General features: G+C 45.5%; 2 protein-coding genes across 4 annotated transcripts in view; one reads left to right on the forward strand and one right to left on the reverse strand.

Annotated features, from left to right (window-relative positions):
- Nucleotides 1-1229: 1229 nt before the first annotated feature.
- Nucleotides 1230-10877, reverse strand: fgfbp3 (fibroblast growth factor binding protein 3). Of its 2 annotated transcripts, none has more exons than XM_063191647.1 (4): nucleotides 10789-10877; nucleotides 3881-4298; nucleotides 3403-3567; nucleotides 1230-2119 (listed from the first exon to the last, which is right to left on the reverse strand). In XM_063191647.1, exons 2-4 carry the CDS (start codon nucleotides 4139-4141, stop codon nucleotides 1724-1726), a joined length of 822 nt encoding a protein of 273 aa, XP_063047717.1. In that variant the 5' UTR covers nucleotides 4142-4298; nucleotides 10789-10877; the 3' UTR covers nucleotides 1230-1723. The 2 variants fall into 2 exon arrangements, with proteins under 2 accessions (XP_063047717.1, XP_063047719.1); XM_063191649.1 differs by lacking the exon at nucleotides 10789-10877 and adding an exon at nucleotides 5190-5256.
- dhx57 (DEAH (Asp-Glu-Ala-Asp/His) box polypeptide 57) overlaps nucleotides 10232-20919 on the forward strand; it is a 42658-nt gene continuing 31970 nt past the window's right edge. The window contains exons 1-11 of one of the 2 annotated variants that reach the window (XM_063191642.1): nucleotides 10232-10387; nucleotides 10764-10798; nucleotides 10898-11456; nucleotides 12360-12581; nucleotides 14897-15813; nucleotides 16279-16466; nucleotides 17338-17459; nucleotides 17711-17909; nucleotides 18410-18534; nucleotides 19042-19175; nucleotides 20506-20560. In XM_063191642.1, coding sequence (XP_063047712.1) covers nucleotides 10933-11456; nucleotides 12360-12581; nucleotides 14897-15813; nucleotides 16279-16466; nucleotides 17338-17459; nucleotides 17711-17909; nucleotides 18410-18534; nucleotides 19042-19175; nucleotides 20506-20560 — 2486 coding nt within the window. In that variant the 5' untranslated portion in view covers nucleotides 10232-10387; nucleotides 10764-10798; nucleotides 10898-10932. Of the gene's footprint in view, nucleotides 10388-10635; nucleotides 10799-10897; nucleotides 11457-12359; nucleotides 12582-14896; nucleotides 15814-16278; nucleotides 16467-17337; nucleotides 17460-17710; nucleotides 17910-18409; nucleotides 18535-19041; nucleotides 19176-20505; nucleotides 20561-20919 lie in introns of those variants that run through there. The other variant, XM_063191643.1, reaches the window with a different exon arrangement.

Raw genomic sequence — 20919 nt, forward strand, 5'->3', positions numbered from 1 at the left:
GTCCTGCTGTCTCCAATACAGCTCCTAATCCAATACATCTCCAGAAAAGATGAAGATCTGAATAATCGGGCAAATGACACCTGCCTCTGGTCCAAGTACAAAAGAGAGATTAACCCCGTTTGTGTGTGCGTGTGTGTGTGCGTGCGTGCGTGCGTGTGTGTGTGTGTGTGTGCCTGCGTGCGTGCGTGCGTTTTTGTGTCTGGGCCATGAGGCTCCGCAGTGAGCAGGGCTACTGACAGCTTTGGCTGGGCCCAGGACAACGTCATCTGAAAGGGCCCCCTACCCCAATACATACAATGTAATGGGGACCCCATCCTGCCCCCCCTATCTCCCTGAGCCCGGGACAGCATACCCCTTTTCCCCCCCGGTCGGCGGGCCTGGCGGTGAGCATAAGACAGGGTCCCAGTACAGTGCCAAGAGGAGCACCGTGCCATCTGTTAGTATCAGATGCTGGATGAAAAGGATAATACATAAAAACAGTGCTGCTGTGTGAACGCTAAGAAGCACAAGATGTTACGGACTGTCATACTTACTCACTTTTAAAAAGTGTGATGCAGCAATTTAAACTCCCCTTTCTAAGTATTCTCCTGCTAAGCCATTTAAAAAAATAAAAGGTAAACAAAACATGACCCCCTTTACAATGGTCAGGATGCCAGAAAGGGTTGAGAAACAAATAAATCTGCTGCATTGTCAATTCAAGAGTAGCGCGAGCCTGCCAGCTCCATGTTGAAAAGGGCAGGAATTCTACTTTAAGAAAACTGCAATATGAACACTTTAGAACTACTCAACTACTGCAACTGTTCAACATGTCAGTAGGAGACTAAAAATGTATACTAGTGGGCAGTAATCAGGCCAATTGTGCAGCGTGTGTCTATATGTGTATTGAGGGTGTGTGTGTGTGTGTGTGTGTGTGTGTGTGTGTGTGTGTGTGTGTGTGTGTGTGTGTGTGTGTGTGTGTGTGTGTGTGTGTGTGTGTGTGTGTGTGTGTGTGTGTGTGTGTGTGTGTGTGTGTGTGTGTGAGTGCGCGCGTGCGCGCGCATCATAGAGACAGAGTGGGAAGAGATTTTTTAAAAATACAATATTACAAGACACATAACGTTGTCACTTAGTTGTCCTGAATGTTTTATCTGGAATCTGTAATGTTATATTGTGTTACTACGACACGCGATAGTCTTCATTGCATTAAGATGTGTTCTGTTCACATGGTCACAAAGGACTCAAACGCATCCTTAAAATCTACAATTGTATTTATTCACAGAAGTAATAGAATTTACAAAAGAGTAACTGAAAAAAATCCTGATCTAAATGTGCATTTATTCACAAAGGTGCTATGGACTTTACAAAATGTTAGTGTTCTCTAAAAACAACAAAAGATTGTACCTAAAAGATAGAATCAGCTTTGCCTTAAATATTATACATCAAATTCTACAGACAATAACCTGTCCTCAGCTGTTTTTGTCTATGAAAAGTGCCTTGTATCTAACTCAAAGACTTAAAGTAAAAAAAGGGCGCTCTAAGCATTTCCCATAATGTGTACTCTCGTTTAATCATGTTCACAATAGGATTCCCACTTTTAATTGATTACGCTCCTTTACGGAAAAAAAACAATCGTTGTTTTCTTCTATGTTTCCTTTTCATGAAAGAGGCCATCTGCAACACCTGATTGATGGGGGAAAAAAACAATAATAGAAAAGAACACAGAGTGATTTATTTCAGAACCTCTTTACCCATCGAAGAACTTGACGAAGAAGGAACAGAGCGAGTGCCACCCCTCTGCGCAGTAGCTGGACACCTCCGAGTCTGCCCTCTGGCCCTCCTCCTCCCCCATGCCCCCTCCATGGCCCCCTCGGGCCCCCACCAGTGGCTCCTGCCTCCCCTCCCTCTCCATCCTCCGGGCAGCCAACTCCGTCTCCTTAGCCAGAGGTATGATCTCTGTCTCCGTCTGCCTCTCCCGCTCCCTCTCCCTCCCCCTCTCTTTCTTCTCCTTCTTCTGGTTCTGTCGTTCCTCCTGTACGATGTCCCCACCGCCGATGTCTTTCTCCTCCCCTTCTCCGCTCCTCTCCACCAGTCGGACGTGTGCGGCCCCCGGCCCCTTCTTGCACAGCCTGGTCTTCAGCACCTGTAGTAGATTAGGGGCATGTGTTTAGATTATTTATGGCCAACCGGTAGGGCACTCGTCCACCATGCGGCTGACCAGGGTTCGATTCCCGGCCCGGGTCCTTTGCTGGCCCTTCCCCGTCTCTCTCTCCCCACTCGCTTCCTGTCACCACCTTCACTGTCCTATCATAAAATAAAAGTCAAAAAGACCAAAAAAACATTGTGGGTCAAACGGTAGGACACTGCACTGCTACGCAGGTTTGATTCTGGCCCGAGGTAATGTCCCGATCCTCCCCCATCTCTGTCTCCCACTCGCTTCCTGTCACCATCTCAAAATGTCCTATTTGATGGGGTGATGGTTCTTCTCTGCTTTAGGGGTGAAAGCAAATAGACCATGTCGACCACTAAGGTTCAGAGGGTGACCATCGTAAACCATAGGGGCCAAGAACACACTTAATTGAAACAACCCCACACGCTTATCTAATCACCAGATGCTTCAGAATTAATTCTGGACAATATTTTGTCTTTATAGCCTACTGCATATTATATACATTTTGGGGCTTTTGTTTGAGATGGCAGTGAAGAAACACTGAGCTAAACACGGCACACCTTATTTGGCTGATGCACACAGTAAATGTTGTGGTGTTAATTCAACACTTAGAGAGTTGATTTGACATCATTTGGACTCAAATGAACTCTCTAAGTGTTAAATGAACACTGCAGAATTTACTGTGCAGCTACGTATTCTTCTAACCAGGACTGGACTGGGACCAAAAAACGGACCAAGCATTTTTGGCACAGATCAACCACAGATTTTCCCCCAAGGGGAAAATTTAAACAAACAAACAAATAAAAACAAAACAACCCCCCTCCAAAATAACCCCAAAATAAAACAAAACAAAACAAAACAAAACATCAGCCCCTGAGGGAAAATGCCCTGCATACCAGATGGCCAGATATTCAGCTCTGCTTCCCATACGGAAAGAAATGGTTAAGAATTTATCATTATTTATATAAAATATATATTCCATACATGATTTACTCCTGAAAGTGTCCCCTTTTGGTGTTTTCTCATACAGAATTATTATATGAACAAAACAGTATATGAAGCATGCAAAGAAAGTAATTGTGTACACATTATCTGTAAATGCCATGTACAATTTGTACTTTATTCATACTGGTCACCTATTGATTCTGTATGAGAAAAGGGGTCACTTTTTTGGTACATTTACAACAAAAATTATCTGTTTTCACTGTCATATAAAAATCTATTAGAATTTGTAAAACTTGCACAAAACTTCTCACCTTCTCCCCGTCGCAGGCATTGCTCCTCTTCTTCAGCTTGCCCACCACCTGTTTCCAGTACTGGTTGGCCTTGTCAGCGTAGGCCGTGCACTGCTCGGGCCGCCCTGCAAAGCGGCACTCGTAGGTCTGAGCCGGCGTCTCTCCTCCCGGGATGGTGCAGCTGACCTGCCAAAAACACACAAAAAAACAACTACTTGGAAATAAGGCATTCTGGTCCTGTCTTGAATTACCAAGTGGGTTAACAAGACATTTAATTACGCAGCAAGAGGTAAACCAAGTACACATAGATCTCTTTTTGAAGGAGAGACCCACACACATCAGGGTGTCTTTCAAAGTGCTGGCCACACAATGCTCACTTGCACAAGATTTGTGGGAAATTTAAATCACTGGAATCGGAAGAAGAGTCTGTCTGTCTGTCTGTCTGTCTGTCTGTCTGTCTGTCTGTCTGTGTATCTACTCCCAGGATGGACCAACTGACCTGCAGGGAGACGAGCTGGTCCTCCTGGGGTCCTGTGGCTCCATCCCCATCAGAGGAGGAGGGTGGCGTGGAGGCGGAGGTGGCCCAGGTGCAGCTGTGGCCGGCCTTGGTGCTCAGCTCTCCAGAGCCCGGGACGGCGGAGCGCGAGGCGGGACCCTGCGTCTTCTTCTTGGCCTCGGCCTGAGTGGACACGGTCAGGAGGAGGAGGATGTGGAGGAGGAGGAAGAGGAGGAGGGAGGCTGGTCGGCTGGTGTGCCGCATGGCTGTGAAGAACCAGGGCACCAGGCAATGTCTATGTGAGTGTGTGTGTGTGTGAGTGTGTGTGTGAGTGAGTGTGTGTGTGTGGGCTATGCAAGAGTAGTCCTTTTCTTTAGGTGCAGTCAGGCATCAGTAATTCACCACAGTGGGAGTGAGAGACCTGCACAAACACACACAAAAGGAAGACAAACGCAGGGTTAAACAAACCCAATGGGGTACAAATAATTAGCAGCGAGTGAATAATTAGGAGATGATAACTTTAATGGCCAAAGCATTTGGTCACACGCTTAATTTGCATAGTCCTGTAAGTGAACTTATACAGTAGTCTATTCTATGCAGAGTCTACAAACTCCACATCGAAGGTCTAACGGTACAGACAGGGTCTGATGAAGGTACATGTCAATTACCACTACTATATATACATATACCGGTAAATTCCTAGCTAGAGGTAAACAAAGTACATATGTCTATCAATATTATCAACAAAAACAAACTGAAATTTCACAAGCAACTCTGAAATGAATACACATCAGTCTGTGAGTAAAGGGTTCAATTAAAAAGTATTTCCAAAAATGTTCACCAAACACGAACCCCAGCATCATATGAACTATAAAGGGGTCTTTGTCCACCCCAGACATGGCTGGATCATGCCATCAGTGATGCATGCAAGCTCTCGCACCTGCTGTGAGAAGCAGCACACGCAGCACACGCACATACGCACACGCACATGCAGACGCACACACACACACACACACACACACACACACGCACACACGCACACGCACACACACACACACACACACACACACACACACACACACACACACACACACACACACACACACACACACACACACGCACACGCACGCACTCGTACACACAGTACACAAGTGGCCTGATTGCTGTCTTCATGGCCTTTCTTATGAAAAATTTACTAGCCCATGTCCTAAAAAAACACGTCTGATGTTAGAAACAGAAGTAGCCAGTAATGCACGCACAATGCAAAATGTTGTCTATGTATGTGTATGTAAAGATGGAGCATAGTGCTTACCGCGTGATGGTCTGTGTGTCAGCTTGGCTTGTGTGAGAGAAGCATGAAGACACTCAGATAAAAGGAGGAAGGGGAGAGGAGGAGAGCAGGAACGGGGGCAGCCAGGGAGGATAAAGAAGATAGGGGGCAGAGAAGGAGGGGGTGAATGGGGTTGGGAGGGAGCACAGAGAGAGAGAGAGAGAGAGAGAGAGAGAGAGAGAGAGAGAGAGAGAGGGAGAGAGAGAGAGAGAGAGAGAGAGAGAGAGAGAGAGAGAGAGAGAGAGAGAGAGAGAGAGAGAGAGAGGATGAATGGAGTTTGCCCAGAGCTACCCAAACTGGGCCCCTCCCAAAAGCCTGCCCCCATCTTACAGGCAAACACCCCCGAGTACCAAGGCAAACCGCCCTCCCATTCTCTCACCACTACTCCACCCCCTTCTCTCTCTCTCTCTCTCTCTCTCTCTCTCTCTCTCTCTCTCTCTCTCTCTCTCTCTCTCTCTCTCTCTCTCTCTCTCTCTCTCTCTCTCTCTCTCTCTCTCTCTCTGTGTGTGTGTGTGTGTGTGTGTGTGTGTGTGTGTGTGTGTGTGTGTGTGTGTGTGTGTGTGTGTGTATGTGTATCGCCATCAAAGGGGGGTTTAACTCACCCAATATAGCATACAACTAATGCACATGCAAAATAAGAATGCAGATGAGATGTATTAATGAGATATGGTTTAATGAGATATGGTTTCATTTACAGTATGCTGTGGGCATATAGGCCTACAGAGATGGGATATTGTACTGTATCTGATAGGAGATAGATTCTGGTTTTGTAAAGGGCCTCTCCATATGTTATACATTTTTTAAAACATAAGTTCCATTAGCCTACACAAATAAAGGAAGAGTTCTGGACTTACGGTAAATGGCAGCAAGTCCCCACAAGTCGGAACAATTTAATTCCTTGAAACGTTAAGGGGAAAAGCCAGAGGTGGCATAGTTATTTTCATTAAAATGGCATTTGACTTTTTTAAACAATTAATCCCCCTCTGAAAAAAATATATTACAATGGAGCAGAGGTGTCAATCCCGGGTTCAGAAAGTAAAAACCCTGCCACAAATTGGATCCAACCATCTCCGAATCACCTGATAATTGAACACTCAAGACCAGCTGCTTATTAGAGTCACCTGTGTTGGAAGGAAACTGTGGCAGGGTTTTTACTTTCTGGACCAGGAATTGACACCTCTGCAATGGAGTTCACAGTATGCAGGGCTGGCCTGTGAGTAAAAATGTCCCAGGCATGTTTGGCATAGACCAGCCCCCCACACATAGCCCCTCTGTGTTACTATGATATAATGGCTGACTCAGTCTTTTGTCTATATTAAAAAAAAAACAATCAATGGGCTGCCCTATTTAAATGGTGGGCCGTTCTCTGAAGGCAAAAAACGACACCAACAAACAAAACAAAACAAAACAAAACAAAACAAACCCAGCATTGGTCCCCTGACAACTGCCGGCCCACTGGGAGAATACCCTGTAAACGACATGACCAGTCCAGCCCTGACAGTACATGACTAGGCCTATTAGCTTTCACAGCAAAAAGCTTACAACATAGCTGAAATATTTGACTAAATAGACTGTTTAAATTCTGCTGATGCCTGAGGAATGGGAGAAATCACACAGAGATTTGAAAAAGCATTTACCGCATCAATAGGCCTAACCGGTTGTTATTTTGGTAGGCCTACACTCTGTCAGACACAGTGACAGAGGCTCCACCTGGTCGTAGTAGTCGGATCGCCTTGTTTCCAGGTAGGGAGATGACAAGTTTGCATGCTTGATAACATGACTCTTTAAACAAATTAAACTGTTGGAACGTGGAATGTGATACGGTCATGCATACAAATGTAGGCCTAATCTACATTTCCAATGAAATTGATTGTGATGGTGAATTATTTATGAAAAAAATATGTAAAAGAATGTGCGCGGGCAGTTTGCATTGTAAACAAATAAATAAACAAACAACAAATGAACAAACAAACAAATAGACAAATAAATAAATAGACCTACCACCAACACTGCATCACTAGCCAATAAAGCCCAGCAATGCCTCTACTTCCTGCACAAACTGAGGCATGCCAGTGCCCCACCAGCCATCATGACGACCTTCTACAAAGGGACCATTGGTAGTATCATCAGGAGCTGCACTGAGTACAACTGGAAAGCCCTGCAGCGTATAGTGAACTCAGCTGGAAAGATCATCAAGGCACCCCTTCTACACCGCCCGCCTCACCTGCAAAGCCCTCACAATTGTTAGGGACACTACCCAGCACACAACCTGATCAGCCTCCTGCCCTCCGGAAAGAGGTCCAGGAGCCAGTCCAGAACCACCAGACTCACCAACAGCTTCTTCCACCAGATCACATTTTTTTTTCAGGTGGCTCAACTTACCCCGTATATGTTCTACCCACCCATAACCCCTCCGCGACCCACCTTTGGGTCGCGACCCACCATTTGAGAAACACTGATGTAGAGTACAATGTAGAAAATAAGTAAATATTTTTGTTTGAGTTGGCTGAAGCATGCATAAAGTCATTCATCTCAACTCACCTGGGTATGATATGAAATAAATTATCTGGTTATGCTCAAATATCATAACATGGTGTTCAACCATTATACATCCCATTACGATAAGCGGCTCAACTTACCCCGTATCGAAAGGCTCAACTTACCCCGATGCCAAAATTATGTTAATAAATGCATTTAAAATTGATCATAAAAGTGCCAAAAGACTTTAAATATCACTCATATAGTAGCTTATTAAGACACATTTCAGATATGATGAGACCAGAAATTGTTCAATTTTTGTTTTCTCCAAATCCTCCATGTTTTGAACATGGAATTCACTTAAAGAGCAAAAAAAACATTTTCACAAATATCTCTCTTGCCAAATTTGGCACATGCTTCACTTTTCACAGGTGTTAGAAAAGGATTTCCACCACCTTAGAATATGGTGACATGTTAAATTTTATTTACCATTTTCGAGAAAAAGGGGGTGGCTCATCTTACCCCGGTCTCTGCTACAGTATAGCCTTGACTCATTTTTGTATTTTATTGTTATTTTGTCTTCTATTCTATTTGCCCTATATGTAAAATGTGAAATGTTCAATGTAAAATAAATTCTTTACTTCATCACTTTATTGTTACTGATTCATCACTAGCCATCACTGTCATCACTCACCAATAGCCTACATACTCAGCTATTAGGGTGACATAAGGTAAAGTGGGCCGCTTTTTGGTAGATCGCTTGGGAAAATAACAAAATAACATCTATTTATTTTAAATGTACATATATGATTAATAGCTACTATATTCCATCTTTTTGTGTTGTAATTATATTATAAAACGTAATTATTTAGGCCCTACAAGTCTTTAAAGTTTCGTTGTGACAACTTTTTTTGAATGGGCAGCTTCAGCCAAACTGGGCCACCTTATCAGGTTAAGTGGGCCGGTTAAATAAAAAAGGGAAAAAGTCAATCATTCATAATTTCTTTCGATGCTAAAACACAATGCTGTATAGCCACATGTCTCTGGACAGTGTTCATCCCATTTTTTCACTTTTTCTGTCTCCTATCTTTTCACATGTAGTGATTTCTTTTCACCTGCCATCTTCCCTCATCTTTTCTCCAAAGTGTACACAAACATAGCTATCTCCAGCTTGCTATCCCCAAACAACAGCAAACACCCATTGGTTATAATGGCGGCCCACTTAAGCTGAAGACGCGTGGCCCACTTTACCATAGGGGGTTAAGGTAATTTGGGCCACCAACATAAACCCTTTTTTTCTTAAATTAAGTTAATATATCGAACTACCACTATTTGATCTGATTTATACAAGCAAGACTGATGACATGAGTATTTTTTTTGAAGGAGGAAACCAACGCACACCAGAGGTTTCGAGGTGCAGGTAGCGGTGCAAGATCAATTTTGTAGAAGAAGGTACCGCACACTCTTGTCCATCGTGCTGCAATTTATTAACAAAACAACGTTTCGGCCCGTAGGCTATGGCCTTTCTCAAGTTTTTAAAGTTTTTTAAAAAAACTTGAGAAAGGCCATACGGGCTGAAACGTTGTTTTGTTAATAAATTGCAGCACGATGAGTATTTTTTTAATCTGTATGCATGTTTTAAAATAACTATATGATCCTTATAATATTCAGCCAGATTTGACATGCCAACCTACTTAGCATGCGGTTTCGTCATGCAGACAACATTTGTATTACTGCCCCTCCCACAATAACAACCAAAAACCAATCAAATTAAAGGGACAGTTTGGTCAATTTCAACATGCAGTTGTATTGCTCACGCTACCCTTGACTTGTCAGTACCTGGTGATGCCACATTTTTCGGCTCAGCCCTTTCCGAGATATGAGCAATTCTAATGGGGGCAGCGTTTGTTTACATTTTAAAAAAATGAAACATAGGCCAACTCTTAATATTTTCCCAAAAGGTACTGCTGTTTGCTAGTTATCTGCTGATGTTTTATAACCTTTTGGATGTTTTTGGGAATAAATAAAAATGTTTTTTTGAAATGTAAACAAAGAGCTGCCCCCATTACAATGACCAGGATCTCGGAAACGGCTGAAGAAGAAGAAGAAAAAATCTCAGGCACTGACAAGTCCAGGGTAGTGTGAGCATTACAACTGCATGTTGAAATTGACCAAACTGTCCCTTTAAGTGTTACTTGTCTAGCACAGTCATGGCAACAATTCAATATCCTTTGTAGACATTGGCTCTCATTTCCAGAGGCGCTGGGACCTCGAAATCTTAAGCGGCCCACTTTGGCTGATGGCCCACTTTACCTGATGTCACCCTATTACTTCATCACTGCTGTAGGCCTATTGGTCCATCACTGTTACTTGGCCTGTCTTGCACTTTAATGTCCGTTTTTAAATGTCAGTGTCCTGTCTGTCATTTAAGGTATATAGCTGACTCGACATACCCAGCAGAACAGTGTCCTTCCACCATGCCAGTAAGCGGCGCTACACATTCTTCTAAATTACTGACAGGACTTATAGGAAATCGGCGAGACAGTGAAGCAGCAGTTCTCGCCGGTGAAAGAAACCAACGTTGTGAAAACTTCATTATAAAGCTTTGAATTATAATTTGAACACGTGAAATACATTTACAACAACCATTCTCTACACCGCTTTCGTCCCTTGTTTCGCCGGAACATGTCGATGTGTATATGGTAAGCAAATAGACTAGTTACTCTGTGTTTAGTAAACCATAGTATGATGGCTAAGCAGCTGGTTAGCATGTTGATACTAGCTGAGCTAGCACACAAAGTGTGATTTTTAGTAGTTTGACAGATCACGTCAGCCGGAATGTGCGCATAGAGATGTAATAACGTTACTGCTGTAACACCATCACTGGAACGCTTTGCGTTTACGTTTGAAACGGACAATTCAGCCGAAAACATTTTGCTACCAAGTTACAATGACTCGCCTAGTCTCCTTCAGAATCTGAAGTTGATTGGAGACGTAAATATCGAGTTTATCAGGATTTAAGCTGTCACTTTCAAATGTGCCTATAAACGCTTTTATGATTGTGGTCTAATCTTACAGAATTGGAGCATTGTGTGGACCTTACATTTTTGAAGGTAACGTGGAGACGTTGTGCATCCCTCATACTGATTCTAATACCATTCTTTTGTTTACTACTGAGAGCTGACGTCCGTCCATTCCTCCATGTCTTGTAGGAGAAACAAGTGGAGCGAGTGAGTGACACAAGGGTATGAGTGCCCGCAGGAGAGGAGGAAAGCCCAACCGGGGAGGAGGCAAATTCAACAAACCCCGAGGAGGTGGTGGCGGAGGAGGGGGCGGAGGGGGTAGGAAAGGAGGGGGCGGCGGTGGAGGCAGTGGCTGGGACGATGGAGATGATTTCTGCCTCAACATGGGCCCACCACGCTCCCACAAGCCCAATGCCGGCAGTGGCCGCGGCCGGGGCAGGGGTAGGGGTGGCCGGGGAGACGGTAGAGGAGCGGGTGGGGGGTTTAGGGGTGGCCGGGGAGATGGCAGAGGAGGGGGCGGGGGGTTTAGAGGTGGCAGTCGGGACGGCAGGGGAAGAGGGTTCGCTCAGCCTCCTTTCCGCGGCCAGAGCCGCCCACGGCCGGACGATACGTTTCTGCAGCAGTTCAGGGCTGAGCAACCGGCTGCCTCCATGCCCCTGCAGAAGATCCACATGACCTCAGAGAACCAGCTGCAGGTGAAGGAACTGCTGAGAGAACTGCAGAGCCAGGAGTACAACACCGGCCACAGGTGTGTGTGTGTGTGTGTGTGTGTGTGTGTGTGTGTGTGTGTGTGTGTGTCTGTCTGTCTGTCTGTCTGTCTGTCTGTCTGTCTGTCTGTCTGTCTGTCTGTCTGTCTGTCTGTCTGTCTGTCTGTCTGTCTGTGTGCCTGGCCGTCTGTCTGTCTGAGACTGAGTGATGGGTGTGACTTGTGTGACTGTAAAGATTTTGTGTGCTGGAGAGGTCAGATGTGCCATCCTTTGGGCACCTTTTTGCTACTTGATGTGAAATCGGTATGCCATGATCTAAAGACGGTGTGTACAAACACCTGTGTGTGTTTGAAGTAGAGATGCACCGGATCCTGATTTTTAGGATCCTGCCGGATACCGGATCCACTGCTTAAGATCCTGCCGGATCCGGAACCGGATACCGGATCCTACGAAAGGGTTGAAACACATAGTCTACTCGCACACGTAGACCCTTTTTATTATGTTGGCTCAAACTATTTTTTTAGACTCATTGGCTTACTTACAAACTGCCTGCAACGGCCGCTTCCAAAGGGCTTTCACTCCATGCAGTGATTGGGGTTGTGAAAGACTGACTGAAAAGCCTAGGCTACGTAAAAACTAGAGATGCACCAGATCCTGATTTTTAGGTAACTGCCGGATACCGGATCCACTGCTTAAGATCCTGCCGGATCCGGATCCTGTGAAAAACCCTATTATCCTGCCTTTTCCGGATCCGGAACCGGTGCATCTCTAGTTTGAAGCCTGTGTGAATGTTATGATACACCTCTCTGATGTGTTTGTTAAAACACAGTAGAATTAACTGAAGTGTCTCTGTGTGTGTGTGTGTGTTTGTTTGTGTGCCTCTGGATCTGTGTGTCCGTCTGTTTGTTGATTTGTTTGTCTGTCTGCCTGTCTGTGTCTCCCAGTGGCTCGGAGTATGACGAGGAAGAAGAGGAGTATGAGGAGGAGGAGGAGTATGATGAGCTGGATGTGCGTGATGAAGGACAGTACTGGAGGACGCGTGAGGAGGGTGTGGAGAGCGCTGAGGCGTATGGGGAGTGGGAGTACGGGGAGCTGGAAGGGGAGGAGAGTGACGCACGCACCCCCGAACCCGTCGCCTCCCTCTTCGCTCTGGGCACACTCAGCAGGTTCATACAGCAGACACATACGTACTTGAACACACAAACTTAAACCAAAACCTAAATACACATTATGTATTGTGTTAAATATAGGGACATTGCAACAGCACTCACACACACACACACACACACACTATTGTCACTGTCATTGTATTGTGTACTGTTGTGTAAGCTTCTCTTTTTTACCTGCAAACAAATCTGCCTTCACACACACTATGTGGTGGAAGACCGATTCTTTGAAAAAATATTGGGTCATTTCACGTGAAATCAGACACTTTGGGACCCGACCGACCCGGATTTCAATCATACTTGGTGTGCCTTTTTAGTAGCAAGGTAGCACCCCAGAACTGCATTGGTTTGAATCTGACACTAATATTAAGGGAGAAACAGACTAGGAAAGGTTCACATGTGAGGGTAGGACACTATACATTCAGCCTTGAATATATCAGTCAGTGTTAGTCACAAAAAGATGCCTGTGGTGTTATTTGAAAGCTCTTTTCTGACTCTACATATTACACAATCAGCTTGGAATACAACAACTCTAAGAATATGAATTATGATAAATTGAAAAACTATATTTTAAAATGGCCAGTTCCTTGTCCAAACGTAGCCGGCAATGTCATTAGCAACACCTCAAATTCTGGTGTTCGGTTCTTTATTCATTTCAGAGAGAATTTGACTCACAAATATGGCATCATACAGACCACTTACTAATAATATGGTAATACCATAGTAGCATCACATGACAAAACAAAAACAAAACAAAAATGGTCAGTTTCCATGGTCCCAGGTTTCAGAAACTAAGGCAGATGTCCATTTGTACACACCAAATGATGATATGTGAATGTTTGAACATTCCTTCTCTGTGTACCTGTGTCATCTTCCCTTTACCGTACTCCCTTCACTCTTTCAACTCTGCCTTCTCTGAATGCTGAAAATGGCCTAACTTCCACTGTGTCCATTGACAATGGGCAGAAGCTGTGTAGTTTTTGAGTACCTGGAATAGTTCTTGCAGATTCCAACCTTTTCAACAGGTTCTCAGCTTCATGATGGTACATCTCTGTTGTGGTAAACTGGCAATGGATGTTCTTGAGAGAGATGCACCATCATGAAGCTGAGAACCTGTTGAAGAGGTTTGAATCTGCAAGAACTATTCCAGGTACTCAAAAACTACACAGCTTCTGCCCATTGTCAATGGACATTAGGCCATTTTCCGCATTCAGAGAAGGAGTTGAAAGAGTGAGCTCAGTAAAGGAATGTGTTACATTTTCAAGCATCAAAGGGTATGTTGTAGCTGTATATGATGGCAACTGATGGCAAGAATGTGTTGATGAATGTATCCTGAGCACTGGAGAGGTGAAACTGAACTTCCTGCATCCTCATGGACCATCTCCATCCTTCACTTTTCCCTTCAGACCAGATAGACTTGTCATGGATCATCAGGATGTGCTTCTGGTAGTGGAACCTAACTGCAACGGGACGTACTTATACATTATCTACAAAAGACACAGCTGCTGCTTCAAATGCACTGGTAGAGTACAACATGAGAGTGTAGCCATTGATTATCTCTTTAAAGTACGGTAAAGGGAAGATGACACAGGTACACTGAGAAGGAATGTTCAAACATTCACATATCATCAGTTGGTGTGTATAAATGGACATCTGCCTTAGTTTCTGAAACCTGGGACCATGGAAACTGACCATTTTTGTTTTGTTTTTGTTTTGTCATGTGATGCTACTATGGTATTACCATATTATTAGTAAGTGGTCTGTATGATGCCATATTTGTGAGTCAAATTCTCTCTGAAATGAATAAAGAACCGAACACCAGCATTTGAGGTGTTGCTAATGACATTGCCGGCTACATTTGGACAAGGAACTGGCCATTTTAAAATATAGTTTTTTTAGATATTCAATTTTTAATTTTTCAATTTATCATAATTCATATTCTTAGAGTTGTTGTATTCCAAGCTGATTGTGTAATATGTAGAGCCAGAAAAGAGCTTTCAAACAATACCACAGGCATCTTTTTGTGACTAACACTGACTGATATATTCAAGGCTGAATGTATAGTGTCCTACCCTAAAATGTGAACCTTTCCTAGTCTGTTTCTCCCTTAATATTAGTGTCAGATTCAAACCAATGCAGTTCTGGGGTGCTACCTTGCTACTAAAAAGGCACACCAAGTATGATTGAAATCCGGATCGGTCGGGTCCCAAAGCGTCTGATTTCAATTGAAATGACCCTATTCTTACTTAAGCTTCTGTGTGTGTCCTTGTGTCTCTGCTTGTGTGTGATGGCATGCATGCATGTTTCCGTTCCAGGTACGGCTTTGACCGCGAGCGGTGTCGGCGCGTGTTTGAGTCGGGCCCGGGCGAGGTGGGCGGCTCTCTGGAGCTTCTCCTCCATCAGCTGATCTCGGATCGCTACGGCGCCGCCTCCATGTCCCCCGCCACCTCCGACCCGCCGTCCCTCGCCGAGTGCCAGAGCCTGCGCCAGGAGGAGGCCCTCGCCCTCACCGCCATCTACGGAGAGCGCTTCTGCGAGCGCATCATCGACCGCGTCTGGACCGTCGACCTAGACCCCGAGTTGCTCCCGGGAATCGTGCGTGATGAGCAGAGCAGCAGCGCTGGCAAGTCGACCAATCAGGCCAAGCGGGGGGCGAGTGGCGGCAAATCCTCCTCCTCCTCATCTTCTCAGATTTGCAAGTTCTACCTGAAGGGGGCTGGGTGCAGGTTTGGTGATCGCTGCAAGTTCAAGCACCAGCTCCCGGGGGAAGACAAGGTGGTCCATGACCCACTCGGAGGCACCCAGGCGGGCTTCAGCAGTGCGGACGCCCCCCTCTATCAGCTGGAGGTGCGCTTCCCCCCCGGCAACCGCTACCCTCACGAGCCCCCGCTGGTGGCCTTCGGCACGAACGACCCCTCCCTCTCGGGGGCGGGACGTCTCAGCGTGACGGAGTACCTCTTCGGCCTATCGATGAACGCCGCTCAGGACGGCGAGCCGGTGGTCTACACGCTCATCTCCGCCCTGGAGGAGGAGGAGCCTATCAGAGAGATGTTCGCAGTGGCGCATCACAAATATAGTGCCCCGCCCCCTGTATTGGCCCCGCCTCCAACAACTCATGTGGCGGCAAAGAGCAAGGTTACCACGACGACCAACGCTGGGGCTGTATCCAAGACAACACCAACACCAACACCACCAGCAGCAGTTAACAGTGTCAGAAACAGACAGCCAGCAGGTATGTGGGAGTGCATATTGTACCATACCTTGACCACACAATATGCTTTCAAATGCACATTCATGTTTTCCACTGTTTCTACTGATTGTTCATAAATCATTTTTCTTGTCCATCGTTAGAGGGCAAATGAGGGCAGTGGATACTTTGGAAAGACACGTTTTATGTTGCTTCTAATGTATTTAACGTACAGTACATGCTCTAACCCAGAATTAGTGTACTAACTGACTAGCCTCAGGCTGTTCAGTCTTGCCGTACCAGTTTATGAGGCGGTGAGGGAGATTAACATTCAGGCCAAACGGTTCCACAGTATGTGCATTCTCTAAATGTTTTCTGATGTATGGCAGCACGACTACAATATTTCCTCACAAATTATTTTACTATGTGCTGCCCTTTGCATAGCAGTCCCTTTCACTGTAGTACACTTGACCAATAATACTTATTCTGTGTGTGTATGTGTGTGTGCAGCGGAGCCTGAGCGTGAGGAAGAGGAGGAGGAGGAGGGTGCGGAGGATGAGGAGGAGGACCAGACGGTGGAGGTGGAGACGGAGAGCTACGTGAACTTCAGGAAGAGGATGGAGAGGAGGAATGAGGCCAGACCCCAGGACACGGAGCAGGAGGACAAGAAGCTCTGCAGGGACTTCAAAAGGAAACAGGTAATGCAGACCTGGACGCACGCATGCACGCATTCACACACGGGTGCGCGCATACTTACACATGCATTGCATAAGCATACAAGTGAAGTCGCACTCCACTTTATCCACTTAATCCACGCTCGACTTGCGCTTGTGGACTCGGTGACGTCAGTGACACTGGACATTTCGTCATTCAACATCCTGATTGCACATGAGAAAATGACCTTTGAATTTTGCTTGTAAGAAATACTGAATCAAACTTCTATTTCTTGTCAATGACGTCTTGTAACGCCATCACGATCCCACAAGCACGAGGGAGGGCTGGAGTTTGGATGAACTAATGGAATGAACACACAGACTTGTGCATTCAAAATATGCGCATGCAGTACAAACACAACACAAAACCAAACATACACACAAGACTTCAACACTACAACACATGGCCAGTACCTGGGATTAGGGGTGGACAGGCATGACATTAACAATTTGGCTGTAGGTTTTTGAAAATATTCTACAGAAATGTAGAATGTAAACAAAGTGTTGAACATTTAATTAATTAATTCCCAAAGGGAAAATTGAATGCCACCTGGCCATCCACACATAATGGCAAGACAGGACAAACGCATAATAACTAAGAGCTAAAAGATGCTTAGGAAACAGTCCATCATAAAAACACACAAACAATCACCACAACATGTGCATACTGAAGTTGTATGACTGAGTGTGTTTGTAATTGTAAATATTAATAGCTTTGTGTGTGTGTGTGTGTGTGTGTGTGTGTGTGTGTGTGTGTGTGTGTGTGTGTGTGTGTGTGTGTGTGTGTGTGTGTGTGTGTGTGTGTGTGTGTGTGTGTGTGTGTGTGTGTGTGTGTGTGTGTGTGTGTGTGTATCAGTCGTCCAGGCGCTACATGTCTCTGCAGCAGCAGAGGCACAACTTGCCGGTGTGGAAGGAGAGGAAGAACATCCTGCAGCGCCTGGAGGACAACCAGATGCTGGTGATCAGCGGCATGACCGGGTGAGGCACACACGCACGCACGCACGCACGCACACACACACACACACACACACACACACTCTCTTGCTCGGAAGTGTACTTCCTTATGAAGTAGACATATTTAGTGTGATGAAGTATTTTTATTTTTTTTGACAGTTGTTTGACAGTTCCTCTGCAAGTAGCTTACACCGCATTGTGTCCGTGTGTGTGTGTGTCCGTGTGTGTGTGTGTGTCCATCCCTCCTGCTGTCTGTCTGCATTGTGTTCATGAAGTTGTGGTAAGACCACCCAGATCCCACAGTTCATCCTGGACGAGTCCCTCGGCCGTCACTCAGGAAGGGGCGTGGCCAACATCATCTGCACGCAGCCTCGCCGCATCTCAGCCATCGCCGTAGCAACGCGCGTCGCCGAGGAGAGGGCGGAGCCTCTGGGACGCTCCACGGGCTACCAAATCCGCCTGGAGACCGTCAGGGTAAACGGCATCATTATTACCCTACACTACATTATATGACATTACATTACACTTAACTACACTGAGCAGTTTTTTTTTTATATGGTTGTTAGTTTTGTAAATGTGATATGATGTGATATGATATCTGTATTGGCCATGATATAGCCATAGCTGCTGAAATGGCAATAAATGTAAACAATCAATCAATCAATCAATCAGTCTTAACTACACTGCATTTCAGTACACTACACTCCACTCCACTGTCTACCAGCTCCAGATACACTACATTACATTACAATACACTGGTTACCAGACTGTCAGAATTAGTGGCAACCAACCTTTTGTGTTTTCCACACCACAACCTTTATTGACCCCAGTGCCGCAACCATAATTCGACAGTCAGTCAGCACGCTGTATTGTTTGCCACAATCACAGGGTGGCACTGACTATATGAATTGTCATAACTCTGTCTCTGTCTCTCTCTGTCTGTGTGCCCCCCATCCCCCCACCCCCCTCTCTAGTCCTCCAGTACCAGACTGCTGTTCTGCACCACCGGTGTGCTCTTGAGGCGTCTGGAGGGGGACCCAGAGCTGACCGGTGTCTCGCACGTCATCGTAGACGAGGTGCACGAGCGCACGGAGGAAAGGTGAGTTACACCAACATTTGCATGGTTTACTGCGACGCTTCGGTCTACTGACCTTCTTCAAGCAATTCAAACTTTGAACTGCTTGAAGAAGTTCAGTAGACCGAAATGTCGCAGTAAACCATGCAAATGTGAATAGTGTGCGGGAGCTTTCTTTGCTATAACGTTGGTGACCCAGGGGTTCCACTCCTATGCACCTGACCAAGGAGGTGTGCAAGAATTCTTCACTCACTGTGTTACACCAACACACACACACACACAATATGCCATTTCTGCTTCCAGGTGATGCTCAAAATTACTTTTTTACTACAGAAACCTAATGTCCATTTCTCCTTTTCCTCTCTCCCGCTCTCTTCCTCACCCCCCTACCCATCTGTCTGTATCTCTCTCTCTCTCTCTCTCTCTCTCTCTCTCTCTCTCTCTCTCTCTCTCTCTCTCTCTCTCTCTCTCTCTCTCTCTCTCTCTCTCTCTCTCTCTCTCTCTCTCTCTCTCTCTCTCTTCTCACTCCAGTGATTTCCTGCTGCTGGTGTTGAAGGATCTGATCCTGCAGCGTTCTGACCTGAAGATCATCATGATGAGCGCCACTCTGAACGCTGAGCTCTTCTCCCACTACTTCCACACCTGCCCCACCATACACATACCAGGTGAATAGCACTCCCCTCTATACACACATACCACCATACACTTACCACCATACACATACCAGGTGAATAGCACTCCCCTCTATACACATACTGTACCACCATACACATACCACCATACACATACCAGGTGAATATCACATACCACCATACACTTACCACCATACACATACCAGGTCAATATCACATACCACCATACACTTACCACCATACACATACCAGGTCAATATCACATACCACCATACACTTACCACCATACACATACCAGGTCAATATCACACATCACCCTACACACACATACCACCATACACATACCAGGTGAATATCACATACCACCATACACTTTCCACCATACACATACCAGGTGAATAGCACTCCCCTCTATACACATACTGTACCACCATACACATACCAGGTGAATATCACACTACTTACACTTACCACTATACCCTTGCCAGGTCAATATCACACCCCCTTACACTTACCACTGTACCCTTACCAGGTCAATATCACACACCACCATACACTTACCACCACCAGGGCCGGATTAATGCACAGGGTAGATTTGGCTGCAGCCCATGGGCCCCCACCTACAAGGGGGCCATAATTGGCCAAAAGTGAAAAAAATGTGACGAGATACAATATTGAAAAACGTATCTGTTGTTTTCAATACAGTTGGTAGACGTGTTATTCTTACTTCCTAGCTCGTAATTTTGACGTTGTCTATGTAAAATTGTCACAAAATTTGTATTCTGGGGGCCCCCACAGCAACCTGTAACCTAGGGGCCCCAGGCCATCTTAATCCAGCCCTGCTTACCACTATACACATACCAGGTTAATATCACACCACCATACACATACAGTACATGCCACCATACACATACCAGGTCAATATCACTCCCCACCGTACACACACCACCATACACATTCCAGGTTAATATCACATAAAAGGTTAACAGCATTCCCTACCTACCCTTGCTATCACCAGACTATCTCACAAGTGATGGTGTCAGCTGCAATCAAACAAACTGCAAGCATGTGCTTGTCAAACAGTACGCGTCATCGCCTTTCCACCCCTACCTTCAGATTGTCTCCCAAAGTACTGTACCTCAGGCTAGTGCTTTTGGCACTGGCATTCATGATGTCTTTCAGATAGGAACGATCATGCATAGCAACATGGGATTTCCCAGGCTATTCCCTGCTATACACAAACCAGGTTATCATTCCTCCACCGCAACAAAACATGTTAACATCATACCCCACCATACACGTACCAGGTCGATCAGCAATTTAAGCTGTTCTAAGATGGTTCTTTCTCTCTTTCTGGCTGTAGGACGCACATTTCCTGTGGCCCAGTTTTTCCTGGAGGATGCTATTGCCAAAACAAGGTGACATTTACCAGCACATTATCCTCTTTGTGTGCGTCACATGCACACAAACTGATCAATCACTTGTGTTTGATATTACACTTTCTCAGGTAGTTTGTGTTTTTTGCAATGTTGACTGTGTAAACTAGTGTTTCTCAACGGGGGCGGTACAACCCCCCAGGGGGCGTTGGGGAGCTCTAGGGGGGCATTGTGAAGAATACAGCTAAGATGGGGCAATGCTTAGTTGCCATTGGGGGACATTAGTCCATTTAATTGTTTAATACTAAGGGGGGCGTTGTCAGGCTTATGATGAGGTTGGGCGTTGGGAGGCTTGTGATGAGGCCAAGGGGGGTTTGTTCAAAAAAGGTTGAGAACCACTG

Source organism: Engraulis encrasicolus, chromosome 24 (assembly GCF_034702125.1).
Source record: "Engraulis encrasicolus isolate BLACKSEA-1 chromosome 24, IST_EnEncr_1.0, whole genome shotgun sequence".
Lineage (NCBI taxonomy): Eukaryota > Metazoa > Chordata > Actinopteri > Clupeiformes > Engraulidae > Engraulis > Engraulis encrasicolus.

What these genes read in the sequence shown, in the direction of transcription:
- fgfbp3 (XM_063191647.1), bottom strand. Translation starts at nt 4,141, where the DNA reads ATGCGGCACACCAGCCGACCAGCCTCCCTCCTCCTCTTCCTCCTCCTC. An exon ending in ACCAGCTCGTCTCCCTGCAG is followed by an intron (nt 3,568 to 3,880) that starts GTCAGTTGGTCC and finishes TGTTTTTGGCAG; the next exon opens with GTCAGCTGCACCATCCCGGG. An exon ending in ATGCCTGCGACGGGGAGAAG is followed by an intron (nt 2,120 to 3,402) that starts GTGAGAAGTTTT and finishes AATCTACTACAG; the next exon opens with GTGCTGAAGACCAGGCTGTG.